The 24884-nt window shown below is 40.9% G+C and overlaps 1 protein-coding gene and 2 long non-coding RNA genes across 3 annotated transcripts; 2 read left to right on the top strand and 1 right to left on the bottom strand.

Annotated features, from left to right (window-relative positions):
- Nucleotides 1–11072: 11072 nt before the first annotated feature.
- LOC116303708 (uncharacterized) lies at nt 11073–15711 on the top strand. Its single transcript, XR_004197987.2, has 2 exons — nt 11073–11328; nt 15330–15711. It is a non-coding gene; the product is annotated as an uncharacterized LOC116303708 (long non-coding RNA).
- LOC116303707 (uncharacterized) lies at nt 15648–21738 on the bottom strand. The gene is made up of 3 exons (XM_089030706.1): nt 21491–21738; nt 16673–17618; nt 15648–16153 (listed from the first exon to the last, which is right to left on the bottom strand). The coding sequence occupies exons 1-3, from the start codon at nt 21553–21555 to the stop codon at nt 15869–15871; spliced, it is 1296 nt and encodes a 431-aa protein (XP_088886832.1). The 5' UTR covers nt 21556–21738; the 3' UTR covers nt 15648–15868.
- Nucleotides 20702–24778, top strand: LOC116303709 (uncharacterized). Its single transcript, XR_016119877.1, has 3 exons — nt 20702–20871; nt 22738–23279; nt 24643–24778. It is a non-coding gene; the product is annotated as an uncharacterized LOC116303709 (long non-coding RNA).
- The last annotated feature ends 106 nt before the right edge of the window (nt 24779–24884 follow it).

A 24884-nucleotide genomic window follows, 5' to 3' on the forward strand; every position in this document is an offset into this window, starting at 1 on the left:
TCTAAGATGCCAACGGCAGAGGCATTCCAGGATTGGGTGCTTGAAGAGGTCTTGCCAGCATTAAGGAAGACAGGCAAGTATGAAATAGAGCGGCGTTTTAACAGTCCTAACAAGTTGGTATTTAAGATCGAAAATGAATTCGACCTGCATAAAAAGGTAGTGGGCTACATCCGCAGGTTTTACCCCCAAATGCTCGTGACCCCTGGTCTAGGTGAACTGCAGGATTCGGACGGCAAACGTATAAAGTGCTGGCAGAAAGGATATCAACGCGGCCAGCCCGACTTGTTAATTCTTAATGCACACGTGCGATACCGTGGTTTCTGCGTAGAGCTGAAGACCCCTAAAGGCAATGGGGTATTATCTGAGGATCAACGCCGCCTGTTGCACGAATACGAAAGAAATGGGTACAAAGTGTTGATCAGCAACGATTACGACGACATCTGCAGAGCCATCACGGAGTATGCACGAGGAATGCGTTTACCATGTAGGTGGTGCTGTAAGCGCTTTAAAAACACGGACACTCTAAAGACGCATCTTAAAATGTTTCATAGAATATATGGAGTTTGAGGCTGTAAGGCAGATACACTGGAGAGACTTAAAGGAGGGCATTACGTATGAAATAAAAAATTATGTAGCCTTTTAAGATATTGACAGGCTACGGTTGTTATTGGCGCATGAGGGTGTTACGTACAGCCTGTGGGCGCCGGATCGCGTTCGATACGTCATCGAAGGACAGGAGTTCACGCATCTGAGGTCGTATGGGAAGAAGGATGGCCGCTGGGCCTTTGACGTCGCAAAGTGCGTCCTTCCTTTGCCTCTATGTGGTTAGACGCGTCTAAAGCGTCGTTTAAGTGGGGTTCGTCGACAATGAGGGTCGGCGACTCTTTTTTAACGATGCAGTCTGCGGGGGGTTCACATGTAATACAGTCCATATATTGAAAGGGCGATTAGGAATCCTCCAAGAAATGCTGCTGCGTAGGCTATCACATATCCTTGTCAGAAACCCCCTCAGAATGTTAAGATATGGTTAAGACTTTGTTAAGGAAGGTCGGAAACTATCTCAGAAACCATCCCAGAATGTTAAGGTGTGGTTAAATTCTTGTTAAGAGACAGTTGAATATGTGTTCCTCCTCTCTTACGCATCCACATCTCTCACATTGCTGCCTCCAATATTCCCTGTTAGTCCATGGGACACCTTCTAAGGTATCAAAGCGGGGTAATGTCCTGCTTATCTTCCTAAAGTAGTCTATTCGATTCCTTAGGTAATCATCTCTATGTTCACAACGACTCATCAGATCGCCGCATTGGTAACAATCCACTCCTTCCAGATCGTACTTCTCTGAAAGGTATCGGTATGTCCTTTCGTGTCTTTTCTTATGTGTCTGAAGACGTTGGCGGCTACTAAGAACCTTAGCACAGTAACTACATTCTGTTGTCCTACGGCAAACGCCCTTCTTAACATGCTGCTGTAGTTTCTGTAAGGTACTGAACTCCCTGTTACAGTCATTGCAGGCCTTACTGATTGGCTACTTTGTGCAAACGCCATGCCAAACATGGTATTGCAGTCTTTGTTTGGTACTAAATACTTTCTCACATTTCAAGCAGTCCATATATACTTAACAATATTTTAACCTCCATTTAACATTCTGAGGCATCTTTTGAAATAGTTTCCGACCTTCCTTAACAAAGTCTTAACCATATCTTAACATTCTGAGGCATCTTTTGAGATAGTTTCCGACCTTCCTTAACAAAGTCTTAACCATATCTTAACATTCTGAGGCATTTCTTACGGGAGTCTTGGACCCAGCTTAACAATATCTTAACCTCCATTTAACATTCTGAGGGGGTTTCTAGGAGCTCTTAACATTAGATTGGGTAGCGCATGAAGTCCACGACTGACTCCTTTGCCCACGTTGCCATCGTTATCAGCGCGCCAAACCGTTCTGCGCGCTTTAGACCACACATTTCCTCATAAAGCTCCTTTACGCGTTCATTCAGCCTGTCTATCTCCTCCCTTTGCATTTCGACCGTCCTCTTCAGGTCCGACTTCTCTTTGACGACGTTAACCATTGCTTTGACTGCTTCCACTGGCTCCACATATGTCAGGGAACAAGTTCCCTTCGAAAGAAGGGATATAATGGATCCGAACCATATTCCTTGTAACGCTCTGATAGTAGGACCCACTGGCTGCGGAAAGACCCAGTTCGTGGTAGAGCAGCTATTAGGACCCTTTAGATACCGCTTCGACTACATAGTGCTGCTCTGCCCCACCTACGTGAATAACCGCACCTGGACGGGCATAGGAGTGAAAGATGACGACTTCTTCGTAGATATCTTAGACCCTAACGAGTTATCTGGACATCTTAAGTTCTGGCACAAACAATTCTCGTCTCGCGAGGCTCGACGAGCGAGTACGCAAACCCTCCTCATAATGGATGACATTGCCTGCGGGGACGACGTAGACGACGCACGTCAGAGCTCGTTAAACTCGCCTTTAGCGGCAGACACGACAATATTAGCGTTTGGTTGCTCTCGCAGCAGCTTACAAGCGTCTCTAAGCCCTTCAGGGAAAACATAGGTTCACTTGTCGTATTTCATACTCCGAGCAAGTCTGATCTGGAAACCATCTTAAGCGACTACGGCGGTGAGATATCCAAGGAACAGTTACACGAATACATGCGGCATCTAAAAACGCACCAACATTCCAAGATGATCTTCTCTTTGAGGTTTCCCTACACCGGTTGGAATCTTTGATTCCTAATGTATATGGAGATTGAGCAGCTCTTAGATAAAGTCCCCACACAGCTAGACAAAAGTAACCTTAAGGAACAACTTAACATCCTGGTGTCATCTGGGAAGTGCAAAGAAATGATAGGCAAGGAACTTACCCATGAGCAAGTTAACAAGTTGTCAGAAGAGGAAGTCAAGAAGTTCCATAAGAGGTACGAGGCCGCCCTTGCAAGTAAGACCACGGATGCCGTAGCAGATTCCGCCATTAAGCTGGCCACCAAACTCCTCGGACTTGCGCTGCCCATAGACGACGTGGAGCAACTGCGGAAGGACATAAGCGAGGACTATGTCATATCTCAAGAACTTAAGATAACCTGCGGGTGGTTGTCTTTGAAGTGCGGTAAGTTAATGGCAGTCGCCTCTGCGGCACTTCACGTAGCTCAGCATGTCGACTTGAAGGAACTTACGACATCTTGGAAGGACTTCAAGAAGGACAGAGAAGTCGAGAGGGTCTTCCAGGCGGCACTTGCTGAGGTACCTGATCAAGTCGCCTCAAGTACTTAGTCAAGTCGTCCTCAGGAATTACCCAGGTCGCCTCAAGTACTAAGTCAAGTCGTCCTTAAGTACTTGCTCAGGTCCTATTAAGTTACTTATCAAGTCCTTCAAGTCCTTAGATATAAATGGAAGCGGAGAAGCAGCCCCAAGAGGAGCAAAAGATTACCAAGGCTAAATCTCCAGGCAGAGTCGCTGCCGGAAAGAAGCTCGCGGAGATGAATAAGAAGAACAAAGCAAAGAAAGAGGAAAAGGTGGAAGAGAAAGAAGAGGAATCCTTCATTAATCCGGGATACGTCATTGGCGCGTTAGGAGTCATCATAGCAGCAGGCAGCCTCTACTTACAATGGCGGGCAGCAAAGCCAAAGGTAGAATTAGAGGCGGTGCATGTGGCGCAGGAGCCTAGAAGCAAAATACCCGTGATGGAATAACCTTCTCGCTTTGTAATATAATGTCAACCGCGTTATTGAAAACTGTTGAAGAAGCAGCTATCATTACTTCCATCGTTGCGGGCATTGGTTGGGTAGGTAATAAAGTGCTCAAAGAAGACTTTACTGAAGACCCAAGCAAGAGCTTCGCTAATTTTGCTAAGATGACCGCTGCCGTTGGCGGGGCTATCATGGTAAAGGATTACCTGCGGAAGGAAAAGTACATTCCTCAGTAAGCGTAGCTTACTTCTAGAAGGGGACTTGTCCCCTGTAATATAAATGGCTAGTTTAATCGCAGATGGAGTCATTACAGCTTTAGCATTCACTGGAGCTAATTATGGTGGTCAATATTTGGATAGATTAGTCAGAAGTGATCACAGCGACGCTGCCGAAAGAAAGAGGCACGACTTGGCGCTGGAAAAGTATCAAAGGGACGTGGCAGCTTGGAATGAAAAAAAACAAGCTTACAGGGATTGGTTGGACAAGAACTACCAAGACAAAATGCAGGCAGACAAGAACTTTGAAAATACAGACTACGCCTTTAAGCTCTATGCGCCAGCACACCCCGCGGCATCGACGGGGTCGGTGCCCCTTAGAATGAGAAAACCCCAGTTCAAGAATTACTACCAGCCTTCTAAGAAACAAAAAGACAATGAGTTGGTCTTCGTAGGAGCCGCAGGGCTGGCGGGAGGCGTAGCTTTGGCGTATCTAATATAATGATCGTCTTTTTGGAAAGCGACAAGAATAACTTTACCACTTATCTGAATCCCCCCATCAAAGCCTGTAAGGTTCGGCTGGTTAGTTGCTCTTTGTACAATTCTTGGTATAATTTAGTCAATGGCATGGTCAACGTACTTAATGGGCCCGGCAGTTATCAACTGGTAACGCTACCCGATGGACATTACACACCAATCACCCTTGCCAAGCGCGGTTATACTCTCACCACAGGATTGCCGCACGAAATGACCCTCGAACATAATATGCCAAACTATTCAGTAACTTTTGGAAAGTTTGACCCATTGGGATCTTTATTATGTGCCTCGGGCAAGACAATTAGCGACACGGCCATACCCGTGAAAAGGAAAGTCGCATCCTCTTACGAAGTCTACTGCGATTTAGTCCATAGTTACAACAATGGAGAAAAGTCTTCTCTCATGTCCAAGTTTCTGCCCAAAGGTAATCCATTTGACCCAGTAGAATACACTCCCATTTCTTTGTGCTATGATTTGTCTAATTTGGTAGAAAGCATAAACATCACCATTAAAGTGGACGGAAAGACGGTGGACTTCAACGGACGTAAGATCAATCTCGTTTTGGAATTCATATAATGGGTCGAACTGAGGACAACCTCAAAAGGATTTACTATGGGCCTGAAGGCTATTGGAAAGGAGCGTCGGCCATCAAGAAACTCGCGACCGCGGCCAGGGTATCAGAAGAAACGGCTAAGAACTGGCTAAGAAAACAAACCCTCTGGCAGGTTTATCTTCCCGTGCCCAAGTACATTCCCAGGCCCAGCTTCACCGTAAATGCCCCCAACGAGGTTCATCAGGCAGATTTGCTTTTCTTACCGCACGACAAGGTGAGAAGAAAGACCTATAGATACGCTTTGACCGTAGTTGATATCGCAAGCAGATATAAGGACGCCGAACCCATAACCAGCAAGGATTCTGGAGAAGTCGCAGAAGCCCTAGGTAGGATTTATAAGCGCGTCTTGAAATGGCCTAAGCTGCTGCAAGTGGATGCGGGGACAGAGTTCATGGGCGTGGTTACTAAGACCCTGAAAGACCACGGCACTAAGATTAGGAGAGCCGAAGCAGAGTACCACAGGGGTCAGAGCATCGTCGAAAGATTTAATAAGACCCTGGCCGAGCGTCTCTTTGGGTACCAGTATTGGAAAGAGCTGGAAGATCCCTCCAAACGCAACAGGGAATGGACTCAGAGGCTCCCCCAGGTCGTCGCGGCTTTGAACAACGAGGCGGCCAGGGCTACGGGAATGAAACCCAGGGATGCTATGAAGAAGAAACACGTGGAACACAAGTCCTACGTCAGAAGTTCGAGGGCGGTCGGACTGAAGGAAAAAAAGCTACCCCGCAACATAGTGGTCAGATACCTCTATCAGCAGGGGGAACTCGAAGGTGGCAGTAAGAGAGCCACGGATCCTAACTGATCTTTGGAAACGTATGAGATTTCGAAGTCCGTCACCAAGGAAGGGCAACCCGTGTTGTATTACCTAAACGGCCCAAGTCGCGGATTCGTCAAGGAAGAGTTGCTCATAGTCCCCAAAGACTCAGAGTAGTGCTGCTCCGCGCGCCCGATTACACTCTAGGCTTGTCAGTCTTACGTTGCCTCTACAATGCCCGCGTTTATTATTTATGCGATCCACGGAGAACGGCTGATCGTCATTTGGGTCAAACCTCCATAGTAGAGGTATGTTACATTTGGCACACCTTGCCCCTTTCTTATAGACGTCGTCCACGCATAATTCAAAGACATGACCCTTCTCTTCGTCGTGTCTTTTGTAGCGAAGGAGTTTCTTGGCAATGTTCTCCTTTGCTATGTCTTCTGGGGTGCGGTCGTAACGCAGTTGCGGCCCCCAGGCTCTTTTTAACTGTTTGGCATATTCTACGCGGCTTACGGCGGTGTAGATAAGGTTGCTCCAACACAGCCGCTGGTCTATGATCCATAAGGTTTCTTTTATGGTAAGCCCTTGCGCGCTGTGGACTGTCATGCAATAGCCCAAGCGCCAGTCTGGATGGGAGGTTATTTTTTCCACCTTTTCTATGGGCACCCAGGCTTTATCATGCGTTACCGCATTTTGCAGTTGGATGTCGGTACCGGGTACGCAGACGTCGCGGCGCTGCATGCGGGTGTCGTGGGGTTTATAACAAACGGGCACGGGATGTGTAGGGAAGCGCTCTTGGTGTATTTTGAGTAAATCTTTCTGTATGCGAGACTGTGCTGCGCGCTTACTACTTAGCACCAGATCTTTGGGATGCCAGGCGTATAGAAAGTCCTCGTAGGACTTCGCTCGTACACGTTTGCGCAGCGTCTTGCATTGCTCGGCGTCACTGAGCCCCCTTAATTCCGCTTTCAGGTTCCTTACTTGATCCTTGCTGCGGTAATCTGTGTTAATTTCCTCCGCATGGTCTACGAAATCTTTCAGCCATTCGTGGGGCATCTCTCCGGCTATTGGAGGAGGCTGGCATGGATCTCCGGCGAATATTACTTGGCACTTTCCGCGGAGGAAGTCTACGAATTCTTGTAGGATTTCCAAAGGCACGGTGCAAATCTCATCCCAAAGTATCACCGGAGGTATGTCATGGATGGCCTCTGGTACCCATTTTTGTCCATTCCAACGGAAGAAGCTGTGGTAGGTCTGCGCGTCGTAACCCATTTCGCAGAGTTCTCTTTCCAAACGATGCGTTGGCGTTAGCACTTTTAAGGCCGGAAAGAGTTCTAACACACGCGTCGTCTTACCGCTGCCTCCCGTACCGTAGAGGTAAGAGAAGCGTTGGTAGGAAATGGGGTCGGCAACTGAGGCTCTTTGGTAGGCGTTACGGAACCACGGGTGTGCTCGCCGTGATATTCCACGCGTGCCCTCCAGGCTTTTATTTCTTCATCTTTGACGCGCCATTGGCCACTTTCTGCGAGTTCATCGGCAGTGTAGAATTCCTTCATCTTTTCCAATACGCTCGGCTTAACGTACAAAGAATCCGTAGCTACGCGCAGAACATCTTCTTTATCAAACCGCAGTAGCATTGCGAGAAGGTTGATATGCGCGTAGGCAAGCATGCTGGCGCGGAGATGGTAATATTGCGGTCGATGATCTTGGTAGTAGCATAAAGCATTCCATTTGTGTTCTTTTTGCTCGGCTTCTATGAAATAGTCCCACTTCTCCACGGAAACCATGGTTCCTTGGTCATGGGCACGCTTGATGAGGAAACTTAACTCACCTTCGTCTGTTATTAGGCGCCTTTGCATGTGTTTCTCTCCCTCCTTAGCGCCCTGGGTGAACTTTCCTATGACAATTCGGGCGGTTGGGTTGTGCTCCGGTAACCATTTAGTAAAGGCGCTATGGCAAAGTATGGCTTCATGCGCTGTGTATTTCAGGAGTTTACGCTCTTCAAAGAACTTTAACAATGGCACTGGTATCCATTCTTTCTCTTGTAGATGCTTCCCGTACCATGCGTAAATTATGGGGTGCAAGTCTTTAGCCAACTTCCAAGACGTTAATCTGACGAACCCCGTAGCTGGCGCGTCGTAGCTGCCGTCTAAGGACACACGAAAGAACTGTGAATCTGGATGGCCGTAGCGGTCGTAATATTCCTTACAATCCCCCAGGCCTTTAAATGACGCAGGATAGCAGTGCTTCATGTCTAAGGACATGTATTCTTCCTCGTCGTACTCCATGTTCCAAAGACCGCCGTGGCCGTGTTCTACGCAGGCTTTGGTTATGTCTTTGAATTCTTTGGGGGTCGGTTTCCACCCATTCCTTCTTTTTGCGGCTAAGAAGTCCAAACTACGAGAGCTGAGGACCTCGTCTGAGAAGTCTTTCCCCAAGGGTTTCACAGGCGCTTTGGATGCGCTGGTGTTCGATTTCCGGGCGATACAAAGTGCCGTCTTGGGTCATAAACTGGCTTCCTTCCGAATCCATTAACCATATTGAGTTCTCATGAATCAAGTTCATCAACGGGGAGGTTTCGTAGACCTTGGTTTCTTTCTTTCGCGGGAATCGAAGTTCTCGCCAAGCGTGTCCGTTATGCTGGTAGATGACTATAGGAGCACCTCTGCCGCCGTATTTATGTGTCCCAGGGTAAATGTACCCGTCTGTGATGTCTTTCACGTGTATGCGCCTTCCTAAGGCAATTTTTAATTTCTTGATGTTGTCTATCGTAGCCCCAGCTTTGTAGGTGGCGTTTTCCCATTTCCTGATGGCTTCTTTTCTTTTCGGAGTTAACTTACCTCCGCGGGCGGAATCTTCAAAGAATTCCCTTACCAGTTTCCCGACGCAGTTGCCGGGATGTCGCATTGGCTTGAGTTTCCTAACGTCTGGCTCTTTGATCTCATACGCACCGTAGATAACTACCGTAACAGGGTAAGCAACCTCGTAGAACAGCGCGTCGATGCCTACCAGCGCTCCGGGGCGCGTTTGCTTATTTAAGACAAACAGGTTCTGCTTACCAGACGCCCGAATAGGGTTACGGCCTCTTTCTATTACCCAGTCGCCGTCGTAATACTTTATAAACGTTAACTGTAAACGGTAGTTACCTTCAGGCATCGGGTCTATTATCTTTTCGGCTCTTTCTTCATCCATGATTTCTTCTGTGTCTCCTTCTGTGAATGTCGTGAAGACGAAGTCGGCGTCCAAACGATCCAATACCTGGGTTCGCAGCTTGCGTACAGTTTTGTTTTGAATGCGCGCGATGTTGCCCATCTATATCTAGGAAATATTTTAACCTTCGTTTAAGACCCTACGCGGACGCATCCAATATTTCATAGGACGACGTCTAAAAGCAGGTTTGGGAACCGCGGGCTTTCTTGTCAACTCCTTTACGTATTCCTCGCGCGTTGTCGTACAAGTCGTCACAATCTCACAGGGATCCTTCCTGCGTAGATGGGAAATCAGACCACACTTTGTGAAGCTCTTGCTACATCTTGGACAAATAAGCTTACCACTCATCGTATACTTAACGATATTTTGTCCTCCATTAGGGGTAATATTTTAACTTAGTAATGTGGGGCACCAGTAAAACCCGTAGAGAGCTTTTCGAATCGAATTACGCAGGTAATACCCAGAACGACCTTACGGGTAATACCCGCGGCCGACGCACGTACGTGAGCGCGGGGAATACCCATGTAATTCCGGGGGGTGGCCGCGAGTCTGCCTTACTGCTGCTAAAGAAATAAAAAACTTGCTTACTGTGCTGTGTGGAGTTATAAAGCACTTGGAGATTGGCAGATCACTCGTGAAGTGTCGAGAACTACTCCGCTACGCGTCGTGCTTCTCCTAAAACCTTCTCTCGTGTTCTGCCAGCCGGCCCCTTGCGTGCTTTATAGCTGCACACAGCACGCACCCGCGTTTTCTATTTCTTCATTTTTCTCATCATCTTCGTGGCTAGTGCCTTCTAAAGAAGCCATAGAAAGTATGCCATTGTGTTGTAAGAATGTCTGTGACACTACACAGGAAGTCAAAAAGTACCTGGCGTACTGAAACTTCGGAACCAATCATCGCTCAAATACACAAATCTTGTATTAACGCATGTGATCAGGAATTAGCCCAGGAAATATACAACTCTTCGTTGATGATCGAAGATGCTCCATTAGATACATATTATTACTGAAGTCAATACTAATAATCCGCCTCCAAACCATGTATAGAGCTCATATTCAGATAGAATGTTAAAACGGTTGAATTTTCAATACTTTGCTTACTCAAAATCAAAGATACTTTTGGATTTGAATGAAAGACATTCAACTTAAATTCGACTAAACCTGGTATTTTATTTTGTTCAGTATCTGTGAGTTATCTTTCGTTTTCCAAAATTAACCAGCAATTCAAATCATAAAAATGAATGTCAGCCATGTTAAACTTTGCCGAAATTTTTCCAAGAACGAAACTAAGGGGGATACGTAGTGGATGGCGGGTTGTATGCATGTGACAATATTCCTAAGTGGGAAAAAAGACCAACGCGAAGAAAATAATGTAGAGCATGTAGTTCAAATATTGATCGATTTAATTATCTTAAAACTTCATATTCATGGATTCTGTCACAGTGCTGAGTTTGAAGAAATATATCGAGCGCAAGTAGTTGTGTGGCAACATGAATAAACCGAGAAATAAAAAAAACTTTTTCCTTTTTAAAAATATAATGCGCTCGATTCGTCAAATTCGGCAGAAAGAATTCATGACCATTCTTTTTATTCGTTAAAGGCTAAATAATTGAGCTAATACAGGTGCTAAACTACGAATATCCGAGTGTTAGTAGCACAATACGAGCAATAAAAAAACCGTTAAATCACACTCGCAATTAAGTCACCTTCAGCGCGAACATGAAACGAAAACCAATTATAAAACTTACAATTCTAGAACTCAATTGAATCGATGAGTACATGATTTATGGACAAATTTAAGTTTGAAATTATCCAACACATTAATGCACGTGTACCGACTTCCTCTAAAAATACTAAGCATTCTATGATAGAGAAAGGAAATATCGACCAGATACTAAAGTGTTAGCCAAACTTTTTAAAGAATTATCATTGGTACCCCTTTCAAAGACCAGACGGACGTAATATTTGAATATTTTAAAATCACTTGTCGCTCGACCAATTGCAGCGCGCGAAACTCTATATTAAGTCAAACATTTATATGATACTATACAGTTAATCCGTCGTAGAGCACGCAGATTGTTGAACTAAAGTCACAAACTCCTGAAGACCAAGATAAACAACTAATTGGGCCAAAATGAAGGGGATTTATTTAGTAGCGTTTCTATTGGTTGTGGAGATGAATTTTAGGGCAGGAGATGGAAGCATAGTATGTTGCCCAAAAACTAATTGCCATTATCACTGTGACTGTTGCTACGGGAGTCATGGTTCGGCTTTCATTAGACGAGACGTAAGTTATCTGTATTTATGGTTATTTAGGCCATTTTGTAGTTCATGAATAGACTCACTCACTATATGTTTATTTTTTTATATTTGACCGCAGCGGTTCAAACCAAACATGAAAAGCTTCTTACTTTGAATCCGAAATGAATTTTTTAAAATAAGCTTCAGCAAGCATCCATAAAATATGGCTTTTAAATTGCAGTATATATACATAGTTTAAAAAAAAACGGTTAATATCAGCACATGCTACAAAAACGGTACTCATTGCTCTAAAAGTTTCAAAAGTTTAATCATGATCGAGTTAAGGGAACGCTATTTAGAGGCCTGCTAATGTCCCGTTCTCACGGCTATGGCCTTCGGATTCACCATTATGTGAGTAGAGTTGCCGTTGGTTCTCTTCTGTTCGTTATGGGTTTTTCTCAGAGTTCTCTTGTTTTCTTCAGTCCCTGTTGGATTCTAAAAGACTCACGTTAAAAACTACGGCGATATGTCATAAGTAGTGTTTAAAAAACGAGTAGGAGTGTTTTATGTACTGTTTAATAAACGAGCAGGAGTGTTTTATCGGGTATAAAACACGAGGCGTAGCCGAGTGGTTTTAGACCCGATAAAACACGATCTGCGAGATTATTAAACGGCTTAGAAAACTCCAGATGTATGTTCTCATATTGTACCGAATTCTTTACGAATTGAACCAAGTTTGATAGAGAAAATCCAAGTTAAAGTTTATGCAAATGAAGACGAATCTTTATCCGATTTAAAATCACCTTCATGGTCATGATTTCTATTGTGTTTTCTTCATGAATGATTAATGAGTTTTCTAACAGGTATGAAAGCACGAGGCGTAGCCGAGTGCTTTTATACCTGATAAAACACGATCTACGAGTTTTTTGAACTGCTTAAAACACTCATGAACAATTTATAAGATTTTGGTTCAACTGGAGCCACCATACACGTCACGAACATGGATTTTTATACTTCGATAGACATTTGACGTCATGGGCATGCGCAACCAGATTCAATAGAAGTTCCCACACGTTGGATATTGCGTGCCAAGGCAAAGACAGGCACGTTAGTCAAAGATCATTAGGGCTGACTATGACCTTGATGAAGCTCTATGTCTTCATCCAAACTTGGATGCATACTTCATCCCTGATGAAGTCATCCTCATAGTATTCGAGTGGTCTTTATATAAAGATCACATGTGTCTTTATATAAAGACACATGTGTCTTTATATAAAATCACTTGAATACTAATGAAGAGGACTTTATCGGGTATAAAGGTTCATGCACGTGACGTGTATGGTGGCTCCAATTGGACCATAAGCTTATGAATTATTAATGAGTGTTTTAAGTATCAGATATACAACCACGAGGTGTAGCCGAGTGATTGTATATCTGATACAACACGGACACGAATACTGTATACACTTATTTCAATAAAGTTAGTCACCAAAAACCTAGAAAGCTGAGATCACTGAGATGCATCATGGGAAACTTTTCATATAAAAAGAGAATATATATACAAAGCTTTTTTGATACAAACTGCAGCTCGATGATGCTCAGAAGAGGTGAAACTGTAACCGGTAAAAGATTGGCAAGTCCATGAACAGTTATCAAGCCGTTGAACGTGTAAAATGAATCTACCCATAATCCTTGTCGGCCTCAGCTTTATAGCTTTTCAGGTGACTAACTTTATTGAAATAAGTGTATGACTTATCAAACGTCTAGGTTAGTTCCTTTGTGTTTCACTAAAATTTTCAAAATTAAAGTGAATTTGGCCAAGAAAATCCAACTTAAAGTTTATGCAAATGAACACAGTTTTGTATCAGATTTACAACACTCTTCACGGTCGTAATTTCTGTTGTGTTGTCCTCATGAATTATTGATGAGTTTGATAAATAATTATTAGCAAACATGATGTAAACTTTAATTTTAGTTTACATTCTTCCAATATTTAGCCATAAAACAAAATCTCCCCTGAGCAATCTGCAATGCGAGGCTGAACGATTTCTATTTTGTATTTTGGTATTTTCTTCATTTCATTAGAAAACGTTTTTGCGATTGGGTATAAAATAGTGCAGAATAATTTTCTTTAAAACACTCATTAATAATTCATAAGCTTATGGTCCAATTGGAGCCACCATACACGTCACGTGCATGAACCTTTATACCCGATAAAGTCCTCTTCATTAGTATTCAAGTGATTTTATATAAAGACACATGTGTCTTTATATAAAGACACATGTGATCTTTATATAAAGACCACTCGAATACTATGAGGATGACTTCATCAGGGATGAAGTATGCATCCAAGTTTGGATGAAGACATAGAGCTTCATCAAGGTCATAGTCAGCCCTAATGATCTTTGACTAACGTGCCTGTCTTTGCCTTGGCACGCAATATCCAACGTGTGGGAACTTCTATTGAATCTGGTTGCGCATGCCCATGACGTCAAATGTCTATCGAAGTATAAAAATCCATGTTCGTGACGTGTATGGTGGCTCCAGTTGAACCAAAATCTTATAAATTGTTCATGAGTGTTTTAAGCAGTTCAAAAAACTCGTAGATCGTGTTTTATCAGGTATAAAAGCAAATGTTTTAAGCAGTTCAAAAAACTCGTAGATCGTGTTTTATCAGGTATAAAAGCAAGTGTTTTAAGCAGTTCAAAAAACTCGTAGATCGTGTTTTATCAGGTATAAAAGCAAGTGTTTTAAGCAGTTCAAAAAACTCGTAGATCGTGTTTTATCAGGTATAATATATTTATACCTGATAAAACACTCCTACTCGTTTTTTAAACACTACAAGACACGGACACGAATACTATATATATTACTTATAATTTGCTTGACTATATACCTTCTTCCAGTTAGGTGTATTCAAAAGACATGTATTTAGCTATAATAGGTATTAACAGGTTTAGTCTGGTTTTGGCTCTAAAATTTAAAGCCTCTTTTTTCTTCAAAGTACGACAGGTGTTTCAAAGTGCCGACACCATGTTTTTTAAATTTCAAAGTGCAAAGTTTTATATATTTAAGAGTGCAACAAATTTTATTTCAGAGCGCAACAAGCTTGATTTGTATAGTTAATTTGCCGAGGCTTAGCCTAGGCGAGGGAAATTACGCAGATTTTGACAAACACAAGTGGAATTTATCCCTAAATTGTCGAGATGCAAATGTGATTACCAATTAATAGTAAAGGACGAATTAAGGCAGAGAGTTCTGGCAGTCATAAGCTTAATTTTATTTCATGGTAGAATTTTAGCCTTATCGATGAACTTGAAAAAAAATTTTTTTCGACCACTTTAAGATATATAGCCACAGCATCAGTATTTTCAGTCAAAGATTAAGCACGCTTTTTATAGTTAGAAGTACAAAAGTCAAGAACACACAAATGTTTTAAAGTTATATTTTTGCAAATGACTATACTTTACAAAAAGTCTAGCTTCTCAGTGCCGTAAAACTTCGGCTCTCAGCTTGTCCAGCTCATATTTTTCTGGGAGTTTCTGACTTTTTTTATCGTCTCACCAGTTTTGAAATACTTTCCATCAATTGTCGATGCTGTTTTTTGGTATTTAAATTTTCTACTGGCTTTTTGGCGATTTCGTTTTCCTCGTCTTCGCACTCGACAATCTAGATAGACGCCATTTTGCTTTGAAAGCTGAGAAAAACACATTACCATGGCAACAGTGAAATTTCACATGCGAAATTACGAATTAAAGCTGTGAGTTATTTGTCACTATAGTATAACAAAATGCAACAAGTTTGATTTCAAAGGATAACAAGTTTGATTTCAAAGTGCAACCAGTGTTATTTCAAAGTGCAACAGATAACATTAGTTAGTATGTAATAGTGAAATGACAACTCTGAAAAGAATACATGGAATTAGGGTCTACTAATTTGTATTAGTATCGTATTGTGTATTTCACAGGTTAATGAAAACCACTCTAATAAGTCGTAAAATTACTAATCTATGCCTACTCTATACCTACTCTACCTAATCTTATACAGAACCAGAAGAAGACCATGGCCAGTCGACAACCCGATCTTTGGTCATTCCTCCAAGGACAAACCTCATTGCAAAAGGACAGTTCAAACTAACAGAAAACAGGAGAGTAAACTAAGTAAACAAAGAACGTTTAAGGAAAGGAAAGTGTACCGATAAAAAAATAAAATAAAATACACTATTCCAAGGACAAACCTAATTGCTAAAGAGCAGTTCAAACTATATAGCAGAAAATAGGAAGAGTGAATTAAGTAAAGAAAGAACGATTTCCTGTTCTTTCCTTAACAGGAAAGGACAGTGTTCCAATAAAAAAGACAAGAAAATAAACTACGAACTTGTGTAATTAGGATGAAAAATTCGAATGAATTAAATTACAATTAAATGAAATGCATGTATTTGGAATTCAATCATTTGTTTAGCTGCTCATGTACACTGTTATGATGCTCTACACTTTCGAATGTGCAGGCACCGAGTCTAAAAGTATAGATAGTCTTGGAGCGCATGCGCAGTAAGTGAGACTGCTTCACGTGGTTATCGTGGCCACCTACGAAACGTGTACTTTGTTTTGACCCGAAGGAACCATCTTCAAAGGTTCTGCCGGGAATTCTCCTACTTCGAATGCAACAACAGCGGCGTGATCAAGTTTTCCTGGCAATTCTCTCATTTCTGTTTGTCTGACACTGCGAAGAGGACCAGGTCTCAATTCTTCTCTATCTACGCGCTCAAGGAAGTTTCGCTTCGAAGCAGTGCACTTACAAACGTAGCTTATCAAGTTAGCACAGAGTCCTTGGGCTGATGGAACATCATCTGGACTTTCTTTTTCAATTATCTGAAAGAAGTTGAAAAAATTGACCATAAGTTTATTTTGCCATTTCAATATTAAATAAATACTTTATCTGCTATGATTACGAAAATAATGAGGTGGTCGGTACAAATATCAAAGATGAATATAGATAATAGATGGTGATGACATGGTCTTAATTCTAGAGGTGCTTGCAATTCAATATTTTGATGATTGATGACGTTTATGGCAATCGGTAAACGACTTCAACGAATAGAAGTGGATAACGGATGCTTTTGGATCATCAAAGTGAATTACGGTGATATAACAAGGATAAAGGAGAGAAAAAAGAAAATACGTAAAAATCCAAATATCCATTTTGAAGTTCCTCAACGACAGTTACATTTCCCCCTCGACCTACCAAGGCCCCTGGATCCACCCCTGTAGTACATCACTGATCATATCTGTGGTTACAGCCCCCTCGACCTACCAAGGCCCCTGGATCCGCCCCTGCAGTACATCACTGATACGTAACTGATGTCAATGGTGTTCTAAGTTTCTACATACCTCTTTCATATCAGACAATGCACGAACATCCAACTCAGAGCAAGAACTTTTATCTACCTCAATAGAATCCATACTCAGACAGGAATTAAGATGTCCTTGACAGTGACTGCATTGAGATACAACCGGATCGAAGTTGTCCGACACACCATCGCTTGTCAAAAATACAATATCTCCGGTAGAAACTCTAGTGTAAGAAAAAGTCAAGTTGCGCAAATCGGGATTGTAGCCATCTACGGGACCTAAAGAGCCACCGGGACATCGCATGTCACGAAGGGTTGCATGTGATCCAATAGTAATCTCACGAACACCGTCCTTTGCATTATAGACATATCCTAGGCTATCTCCTACGTTCACCATGCACAAAGCCCATTCGTCACTGCCTTTGACTTCACAAACAACTGCAGTACAGAGCGTTGTCATAGCAGCTTGCTTTTTGATGATGCACTCTTGTGCAGCTTCGAATGACTGTAGAAGTAACTGCATGACTTGGTGTGTGTTAGTGGCTGTACTTAAGTATTGTTGGAGATACTGAACGGATCCTGCTACAGCACAACGAGCAGCCAGTCGAGACTTCTCGCCCCAGTTCACCCCATCCGCTATTGACAAAATACAACTGTTTGGACGCGCTACGATTGCATAAACGTCTGCAATTGGATCCCCCTCAAAGTGGTTTTTAGTTTGATTGTATTCATATAATGAAGTAGCCATACCGTAGGCTCTGCCATGTCGTTTGGACCATTCACTGATTGGTCTAAAGTGATGGCTCCCACTTGTTTCAGGCCGAAATGCTTCTATACATTCTTTTGGAACTGAAACGTTTCGAATTCCGTCTCCAGGGCCTGTGGTTGCCACAGTGACTTGCTTGCAGAGGGCAGCCAGCTTTTCACAGGGGAGGTCTTTGTAGGCTTTGCTCCAATGCACAATATCCTCCAATTTCATAATATTCCTGAATAAAGATAAAACTAAGTGAGCTACGTACGTCAATACCTTTGGTTAATTAAAATGATCTAGTTCATGTTCTTTTGCTTTAAAAGATCAAAATCAAAAGTATATCAAAAGTATATCAAAAATTATGGGATATCATCCCTGTATCGGATATCATCCCTTTTTTTCCAGTAAATAAACAGTAAACAAGGGGCAACACAGCTGCAAACATGCGTAACAGCCTCATTATAAGTATTCTACAACTTCGTAAAAAAATTGTTGAGAAATGATCGAAATCACTATCTTTCATATACATGTATATATATATCCAAAACATGCCGAAGTATATAATGAGATCCAAGATATCAAATAAGATGCAGAAGGTAAAACATGCTTAAATACGATTGCTTAGTCACGAAATTTTGTGGAAAATACTTTTTAACTTGACTTTGTGCAATACTTATGTCTCTGTTACAACAGAAGATAAATAACACCAAATAAGTTACTTTTTAAGTTTTGCATCTCTACATATCTTGTATCTCATCAGATATTCGTATAAATGTATAATACAACCTTTCTACAATATATATATATACATATCATGTTATTTGTTTTAATCGCCGATTTAATCACGTGTCCTTTTCTTAGGTGTGTCGAAAACGCAGAAGTCGACCACTGACTCAGACATGTACAGCTGACCTCGAAAACACAAACCTCGTGACTCATAATGCTCGTACTTTTCGGCGTGACCATGGCCACGCAAAATGTTTAAATTGAAAATAAAATAACACGTTTCCAATTTGTTTTTCACTAATCTTAGCGTTTCGAGGTCTGCATTTTCGACACACCTATTTAGTTCTCGAGCGTGATTATATCCACATTGCCGGTGTATTTCCGAAAGGTGACCAAGGAAGTCGTTTGTTTTACATTTAGTTCTTGCAGTTAATTGTTTAAATACTGAATCTGATTTTGCCAAACTGAATGGCATGTGTTTTTTAGTTGTTATAGTTTAGAATATCTCTAGAATCACAGTATTCTCCTTTTTGAGAAATAGGAATTGCAATTAACTTCACATTTTTTCGACGATAGCGGCAATTTATTTTCTAATTTTCAGGCATTAGCGCCTACCTTCAAAAGGGCTCTCAAAGACTATAATATATGGTATCATAAAGCATGTTAAGGCCTGGGTTATGAACCAATTCATTATCAAACCATTAAAAAATCATTTCTCTGGTGTTTCTGCTTAATGTATAACCAGCTTTATCAAACTTTCTTAGATCGTGGTTCTTTACAAATTGATTCCAATAAATGGGAAAAATTTAGGTCACGTGACCACGAAATTTACATAAAATTTACATAAAAATTCATTTTAATAGTAGGTGCTCAATTTAAGTCTTTGCTGAACGTTTTCGACTTCAATTTATTTCTTTTCCTGAAGTCGTTCAATTGACGTTGAGAATGGTTGGCTAAAGTTTTGTGTTAAGGAGATATTTTACAAAACAGGTCACGTGACCTGTCAAAATATCCTTTATGCCCTTTTTTCTCCTTTCGTAAACATTTTGGTCAACCATTCCAAACGTGAATATTTGTATCTTTGTTGCTACTCTCAAACAAGCTAAACAAATCTCACAAATAATCTAAAACCATCACCTAGTTTTTAATTTAGCATTTTCCCTCTTTTAAGGTTACGTGACCACCTATTATGCAAATTTATTCATACAAAAAGTTAAGCACCCTAAATAAGGATATCTGTTGCAATCTCATTCAATTACATTTAAAAATGAGGATTCTACAGTGAAAAGTAATTTTTGCCCTTTTGAACAAAATCCCAGGCCTTAACATGCTTGAGGTCATATCATAGTTATGTGTGGTATTATGGAGTCATATCAACTCTCACGTGACCCAGTTAATTTTAATCCATTTTTCAATCAATAATACGGGATCGAACGTCTGAGCTAAGAGCAAATCTCTAGACAAAGGTTAGTCCTGCAATATCATGCTTGCATTAATGTTCCCCCCCCCCAAAAAAAGGTCAAGCCCAAACAATACAAGCTTGCTACGTTCGTGGTGAAATCAAAGTTCAAAAACAAAAGTCAACTCGAAACCATTGATTTTTAGCGGCCCCTCTGGAGGCATAATAATAAGATAGAATTGCTATAGAAGAAATTGGGATCCCGTCCCAAAAGAGATTAAGATATACACTGATACACGTGAAATGGCGAATGCGCATGTGGTAACATGTTTCCGTATCTTGTTACTTTAGTAATAGATCTCGCTGGATCCATCTCCCGTCGGCACATCCCGTGATGTAGTCCCTTGAGAATTGTTCTAAATCATGCGCAATTCGATTTCGTTCGAAGATGCCAATAAGCCTGAAGCGAGATGACGTTTTACCCCCGACTCTATACCATAATAGTCTTATTTCATATTAAAATTTTTGATTCCTTAGAGAATACAGAAACAATAGTCATAATTAAAGAACAAAAGCAGTGTGAAAAGGATTATGGTCTAGAGACGGGGGTAAAACGTCATCTCGCTTCAGGCTTATTAGTGGGAAGGAAATGCTACTCAAATACACGGCTTAAAAACTTAGGATACGTAGAAGTCCACTTTCTTACAGGGGCGGCGAATTTTTTTGCGGGGAATTGCCCCTCCCTCCACAAAATATTGGTTCACATGAAATATAAATGCATAGATTCGATTTTTAATACTGTTATTAAGTTATTGTTGTGATTTTTTCCAGTGCCCCCCCCCCCCAAAGAATTTTTGCGGCCCCCCCCCCCCCCCCCAAAGATTTTCAGCTTCCGCCGCCCCTGTCTTACAGCATCTATGAGTTGTAAATAAAACCTAATAAAACCACTACAAATAAGCCCTTGAAAACGGTCAAATAAATTGCATGCGTAGTGCCCAATGGGTCGTGGGAAAAGAGAAGAGAGTTCCTGGCCCCTCTCTGGCCAGCACTAGCTATGCAAACATTTGTACCAAATTTCATAATTCGTAGAATTGAAGCTAGCCCGAGAGAATGTGGATAGAATGCCCGAATAAACATTCATATGACAGCAGAAACATTTTGTCTGAAAATAATAAACAGTCACGGTACGTAACTCTCTCGTTTGTAATTTTGTACTTTGGGTATCAGTGATTGTCATATTTTCAGCGTGGATCAGTTTGAGAACTTCAGTAAGTCTGTGGGACAATGAAAGCTGCAGACATTCTACTCTTCAAACTGAGGGACATCTTGAACACTTGAACTCGTTGCTTGGATTAACATAAAAGTAAGCTGTCAGATCGATCAATCACGATTAGATCAAATTATATGTTTGGATTATTAACACTGCATGTATTTCATGTTTTTCAGCGCGGAAATTATCTGAAACAAATGACCTGAAAAGTCATTATACTGCCAAGAGTATCTTGCAAGTCTAGTTTAGTCTTGTATATCTTTAATATAATGCTTTAGCCGAATAATCCGCCGGGCCATAACATGTTTTCAACCAAGTCTGACTTTGTTGAGGAAGTTGATAGACGCATAGCGTGACTCACTGCATCTTCGAATTTCAACACCAAGTATTAAACGAGAATGGCGGGTTAACGGAACTAGATTAAAAAGCTACTGTTAAATAATAGCAAGAATGGATCTTTTAAACTGTATTAAAGATTGGCTACAGTGTATATACGAAAAATGACGTCATTTGTACGAATCGTACATCACGTATCCGAGTCCCTAAGTTCATGGTCACATGGATTTCTTATACAGTTATTATTTCATATTCTCATCAGAAGCAAGAACAATATACTGTGATATCATTAGCAACCGATAGATTTTCAATTGGCAACTGATGCCTTCAGATTAAAGAATTATGTGCAATGAATCAACCGGGTGAGTTTCAATACCTGAAAGAAGAAAGGATAGGAAGTGAAAGTCTTCTATGGAGGCTTAATGGATTTGAACTCGCCATCGCCACTTCGGGTATCGACTGAATCTCACATTCCTCAACAATCGATTTTCCGAAAATTCTACCCTATTTAGCCAGTTCAGCGGACAGTAATGTTGCCAGCTACTTGTAGAAAATTGTTGAGTAATGGTTTTCCAAGCGAACGGGAACAGAATATGATTCGTTATAGACAGTGTCAATCTCCCAATCCCCGGCCCTTGGATAAACCATGAGGGGGTCCCGTGACCGAACTCTATACCTCGCAACGACAAAATGAAAAATAAAAATTCCCCTTAAAAATTGCATAGTCTTACAAATTTGAAGTATTTAAAGATTTCACTTGAGATCAAATTATTGGCGACCTTCTATCGTCAGCGATTCCACATATTTTATATATGGGAGAGTAAAGCTCCCATTACGAGGTGACTGCCCGGCAACGGCGCGTCCGTCACTGAATAGCTGCGGCTACACTAGTCCTATGACCTAGACAAGCCCTATTACCAACGACACTGAACACACACTGCCACACTGCACTGCCTGGCAAAGTATTCCGTCATTAACCTTTATGCTTTGTTTCAGGCTTATTTTTGACCTATTAAATTGAAATAAATGAATATTTTTACAATATCTTACAAATTTCTCGAGCGCTGATTGGTTTTTTTTTTTCATCAACAAGACGAATGACAAATAAACGAGCGCGTGCTCTTTCCGTTGGTTGTTTTGATTACTAAAAATGAGAAGTTTGATCGTTTTTGTTATTGTAAAAAACAAATAGACATAATTTTTTTTGTCTGTCCTATTATTGACGATAAAGTTCGTCATCACATTGTCAAAGTATGCGGATATACTAGGCTACGCCTCATGAATCAACACTACTTTAACAATGTGATGACGCAATTATTTATCGTTAATAAGAGGACACACACAAAAAACTGATGTCTATTTGTTAATTAGATGCACTGATTTTATATTCTGCCCTTTAGTGCCATTGACCATTGACTACACGCACTTGAGAGATTAAGGCCTAAGGCAAACGTCGAACTTTCCATGCATCGAACTCATTAAAAACAATGGATATCGGGTAATAATGAGTCGGCATTCTTTGATGTAATTAAGTTCGGTGCATGGAAAGTTCGACGTTTGCCCTAGGCCTTACTGAAATAAATGAATCATTTAGATGCACTGATTTCATTTTTTGCCCTTTAGTGCCTCCGTCTTCAATCTAACGTCGTAACCGATTCCCAAATAAGTGCTTCGTCAGAAAGGAACGTCGCTCACCGGGCAGCAAATGCAAGGCTTCATTTCCATGCCGGTGCAGGGAGTACAGGAACGTGGTCTTCTTGCTACAACAAATTAAGTTGATCAATTGCTCCAAGTGGATTTCAAGACAATTGCTAAAGTAACTAAAATTGCAACTCAAGGTCGCCAAGATGCTGATCAGTGGGTGACCAGTAACTCGGTTTCTTACATCAGAGATGGTGTGTTTTGGAAAGCACTATCGTGAAATAAGTCCATAGAGCAATTCTTAGAGGGGCTCCCGCGCGGGCTGACGTCACTTCCGTCCGTCCGTCCGTCCGTGTACACAAAACAGAGATCCCGAATGATGTCAAAGCAAAACTACTCGCAAATCCGGCTCTCAAATAGGAATGCACAGAAAAAATCGCTTTAGGACGATTTATAGACCAAAAACAAATAAAAAATGTTCATGTAGTCAAAGATGGATCAAGAAGTGTTTTTCAAGTATTCAGGTGTGTGTTTTTTAGCAAACAATCGTACATATATGTTGTTTTTTTTTTTGACAAGAATTTTTCTCGACGAATCGACAAATCAAAGACTTTCTCTCAAAACCTTTAATATTTCTATAGATAAGATTAATTTATAAGTTAATGCCGGAGGAAATATAACACGGAGAGCATATTACGACAACAAATATTCGTCCTTAATTTATCTTTAAATCTTTATCAATTCGGTTGTTTTAAACCAACTATCGCTAAATATGTATATCGTTCAAGAAAAATGCTCCATCGGCAAAACAAAGAAGACTTTCATTTAATAATTTTATATCTTTCTACAGATAATTCATCTAATTGAATGAAATATAAAATTACACCAAACATTCAGCTGTTTATTAAGCTGTTCGACCTAGTATGATTATACAAATGAGCTTAAATTTGTGTTGTTGAGAAAAGTTATTGTATAAAGACCTAGACTTTCACTTTAAAAAGCTAAAAAATATTCAAAAACATTTACAAATGCCAATTTACTGACAAAGAAATTAGTCATGTTGTATTTTGCATTGCAGTTTGCATTATCTTCTATTTTGTCTCAGTTGTTTTTTTAACAAGTTTAACTGAATGTAAACTTTGTTTTTCGAAAACTTTTCGGTCGTTCGTCTTAACTTTCTCGCGCATGAAAACAGATGGAAAAAAAATCGAATTTAAATCGAATTTAAAAATCTAGTATTTACAGCTTAAGTTTTCAAGCTTATCGAAAAGTAGTTAAGGCTTATATAAAAGGAATCTTATTTTCTTAATTTAATTGCGGTAAAAATAGGTTCTTATAAAAACCTAAACTCTTCATATGGATAACCAAACATTGTCACGTAAAAGAAGAAAAAGTAAACTTATGTTTTGCTTACCTTTTCTTAAGCAGTTTTCTAGTCTGTCTTTTATATGCCGTGTTCATTTGTCCATAAAAAGCTAGGAATCTCCGAAATTTCGATTTCAATGAAAGACATCCAAGGGAAATTTCCCTAAACTTGACATAGTGTGTTGGATTGTCCGGTCTGTAGTTATCGTTCGTTTTTAAAAGATGTAGTGCATTTCGATTCGATTTCAATGCATGGTTTTTATTATGGGTATTATTGGGCTACCTGTGACTTTCGCATCGGGAGCTCCGCTTTTAGGGAGTGCCTAAATGTATTATACTTAATGGAACTGCATCTGTGCATAAGGGCTTGGTGCTCTAATCAAGGTCATTAATCCAAAATGTCCATGTCTTAAATAAGGAAATGGCGATGCCAGTGTGTTAGGTGAAATAAAGACTTTTCCGTTATGTATAAATAATAAATGGAAGTATTGATCGAAATCAACCATGTTATTTCTATTCCAGGTGTTTCCTGGAAATTATGATCTAGGTACTGTTGTCAGTCGTGAAATGGAATGAGACATTTGCGCTCAATTTCTGCGCATTCACCCACGAGCATGGCAAGGACACACCCCCTTAAGAGCCGAGGTTTACGGGTGCACTACAGGTAAACAATTAGCAGAGAGTTTTAACGAGAACTAATTGCAGCATTGTGTACATGATGTTTCTTGAATGGTTCGACGTCTTGGCCAAAATTAAGAGGCTTT

The sequence above is a fragment of the Actinia tenebrosa genome, unplaced genomic scaffold (assembly GCF_029948245.1).
Source record: "Actinia tenebrosa isolate PJP-AT-01 unplaced genomic scaffold, QUT_ActTen_1.0 PGA_scaffold15__27_contigs__length_11533743, whole genome shotgun sequence".
Classification (NCBI taxonomy): Eukaryota; Metazoa; Cnidaria; class Anthozoa; order Actiniaria; family Actiniidae; genus Actinia; species Actinia tenebrosa.

Coding starts and splice junctions, on each gene's coding strand:
- LOC116303707 (XM_089030706.1), bottom strand. CDS start 21,555: ATGGCGAGTTCAAATCCATTAAGCCTCCATAGAAGACTTTCACTTCCT. Junction 17,619..21,490: donor CCTATCCTTTCTTCTTTCAG/GTATTGAAACTC, acceptor ATCTTTATTCAG/GAATATTATGAAATTGGAGG. Junction 16,154..16,672: donor CATTGTCTGATATGAAAGAG/GTATGTAGAAAC, acceptor AACTTCTTTCAG/ATAATTGAAAAAGAAAGTCC.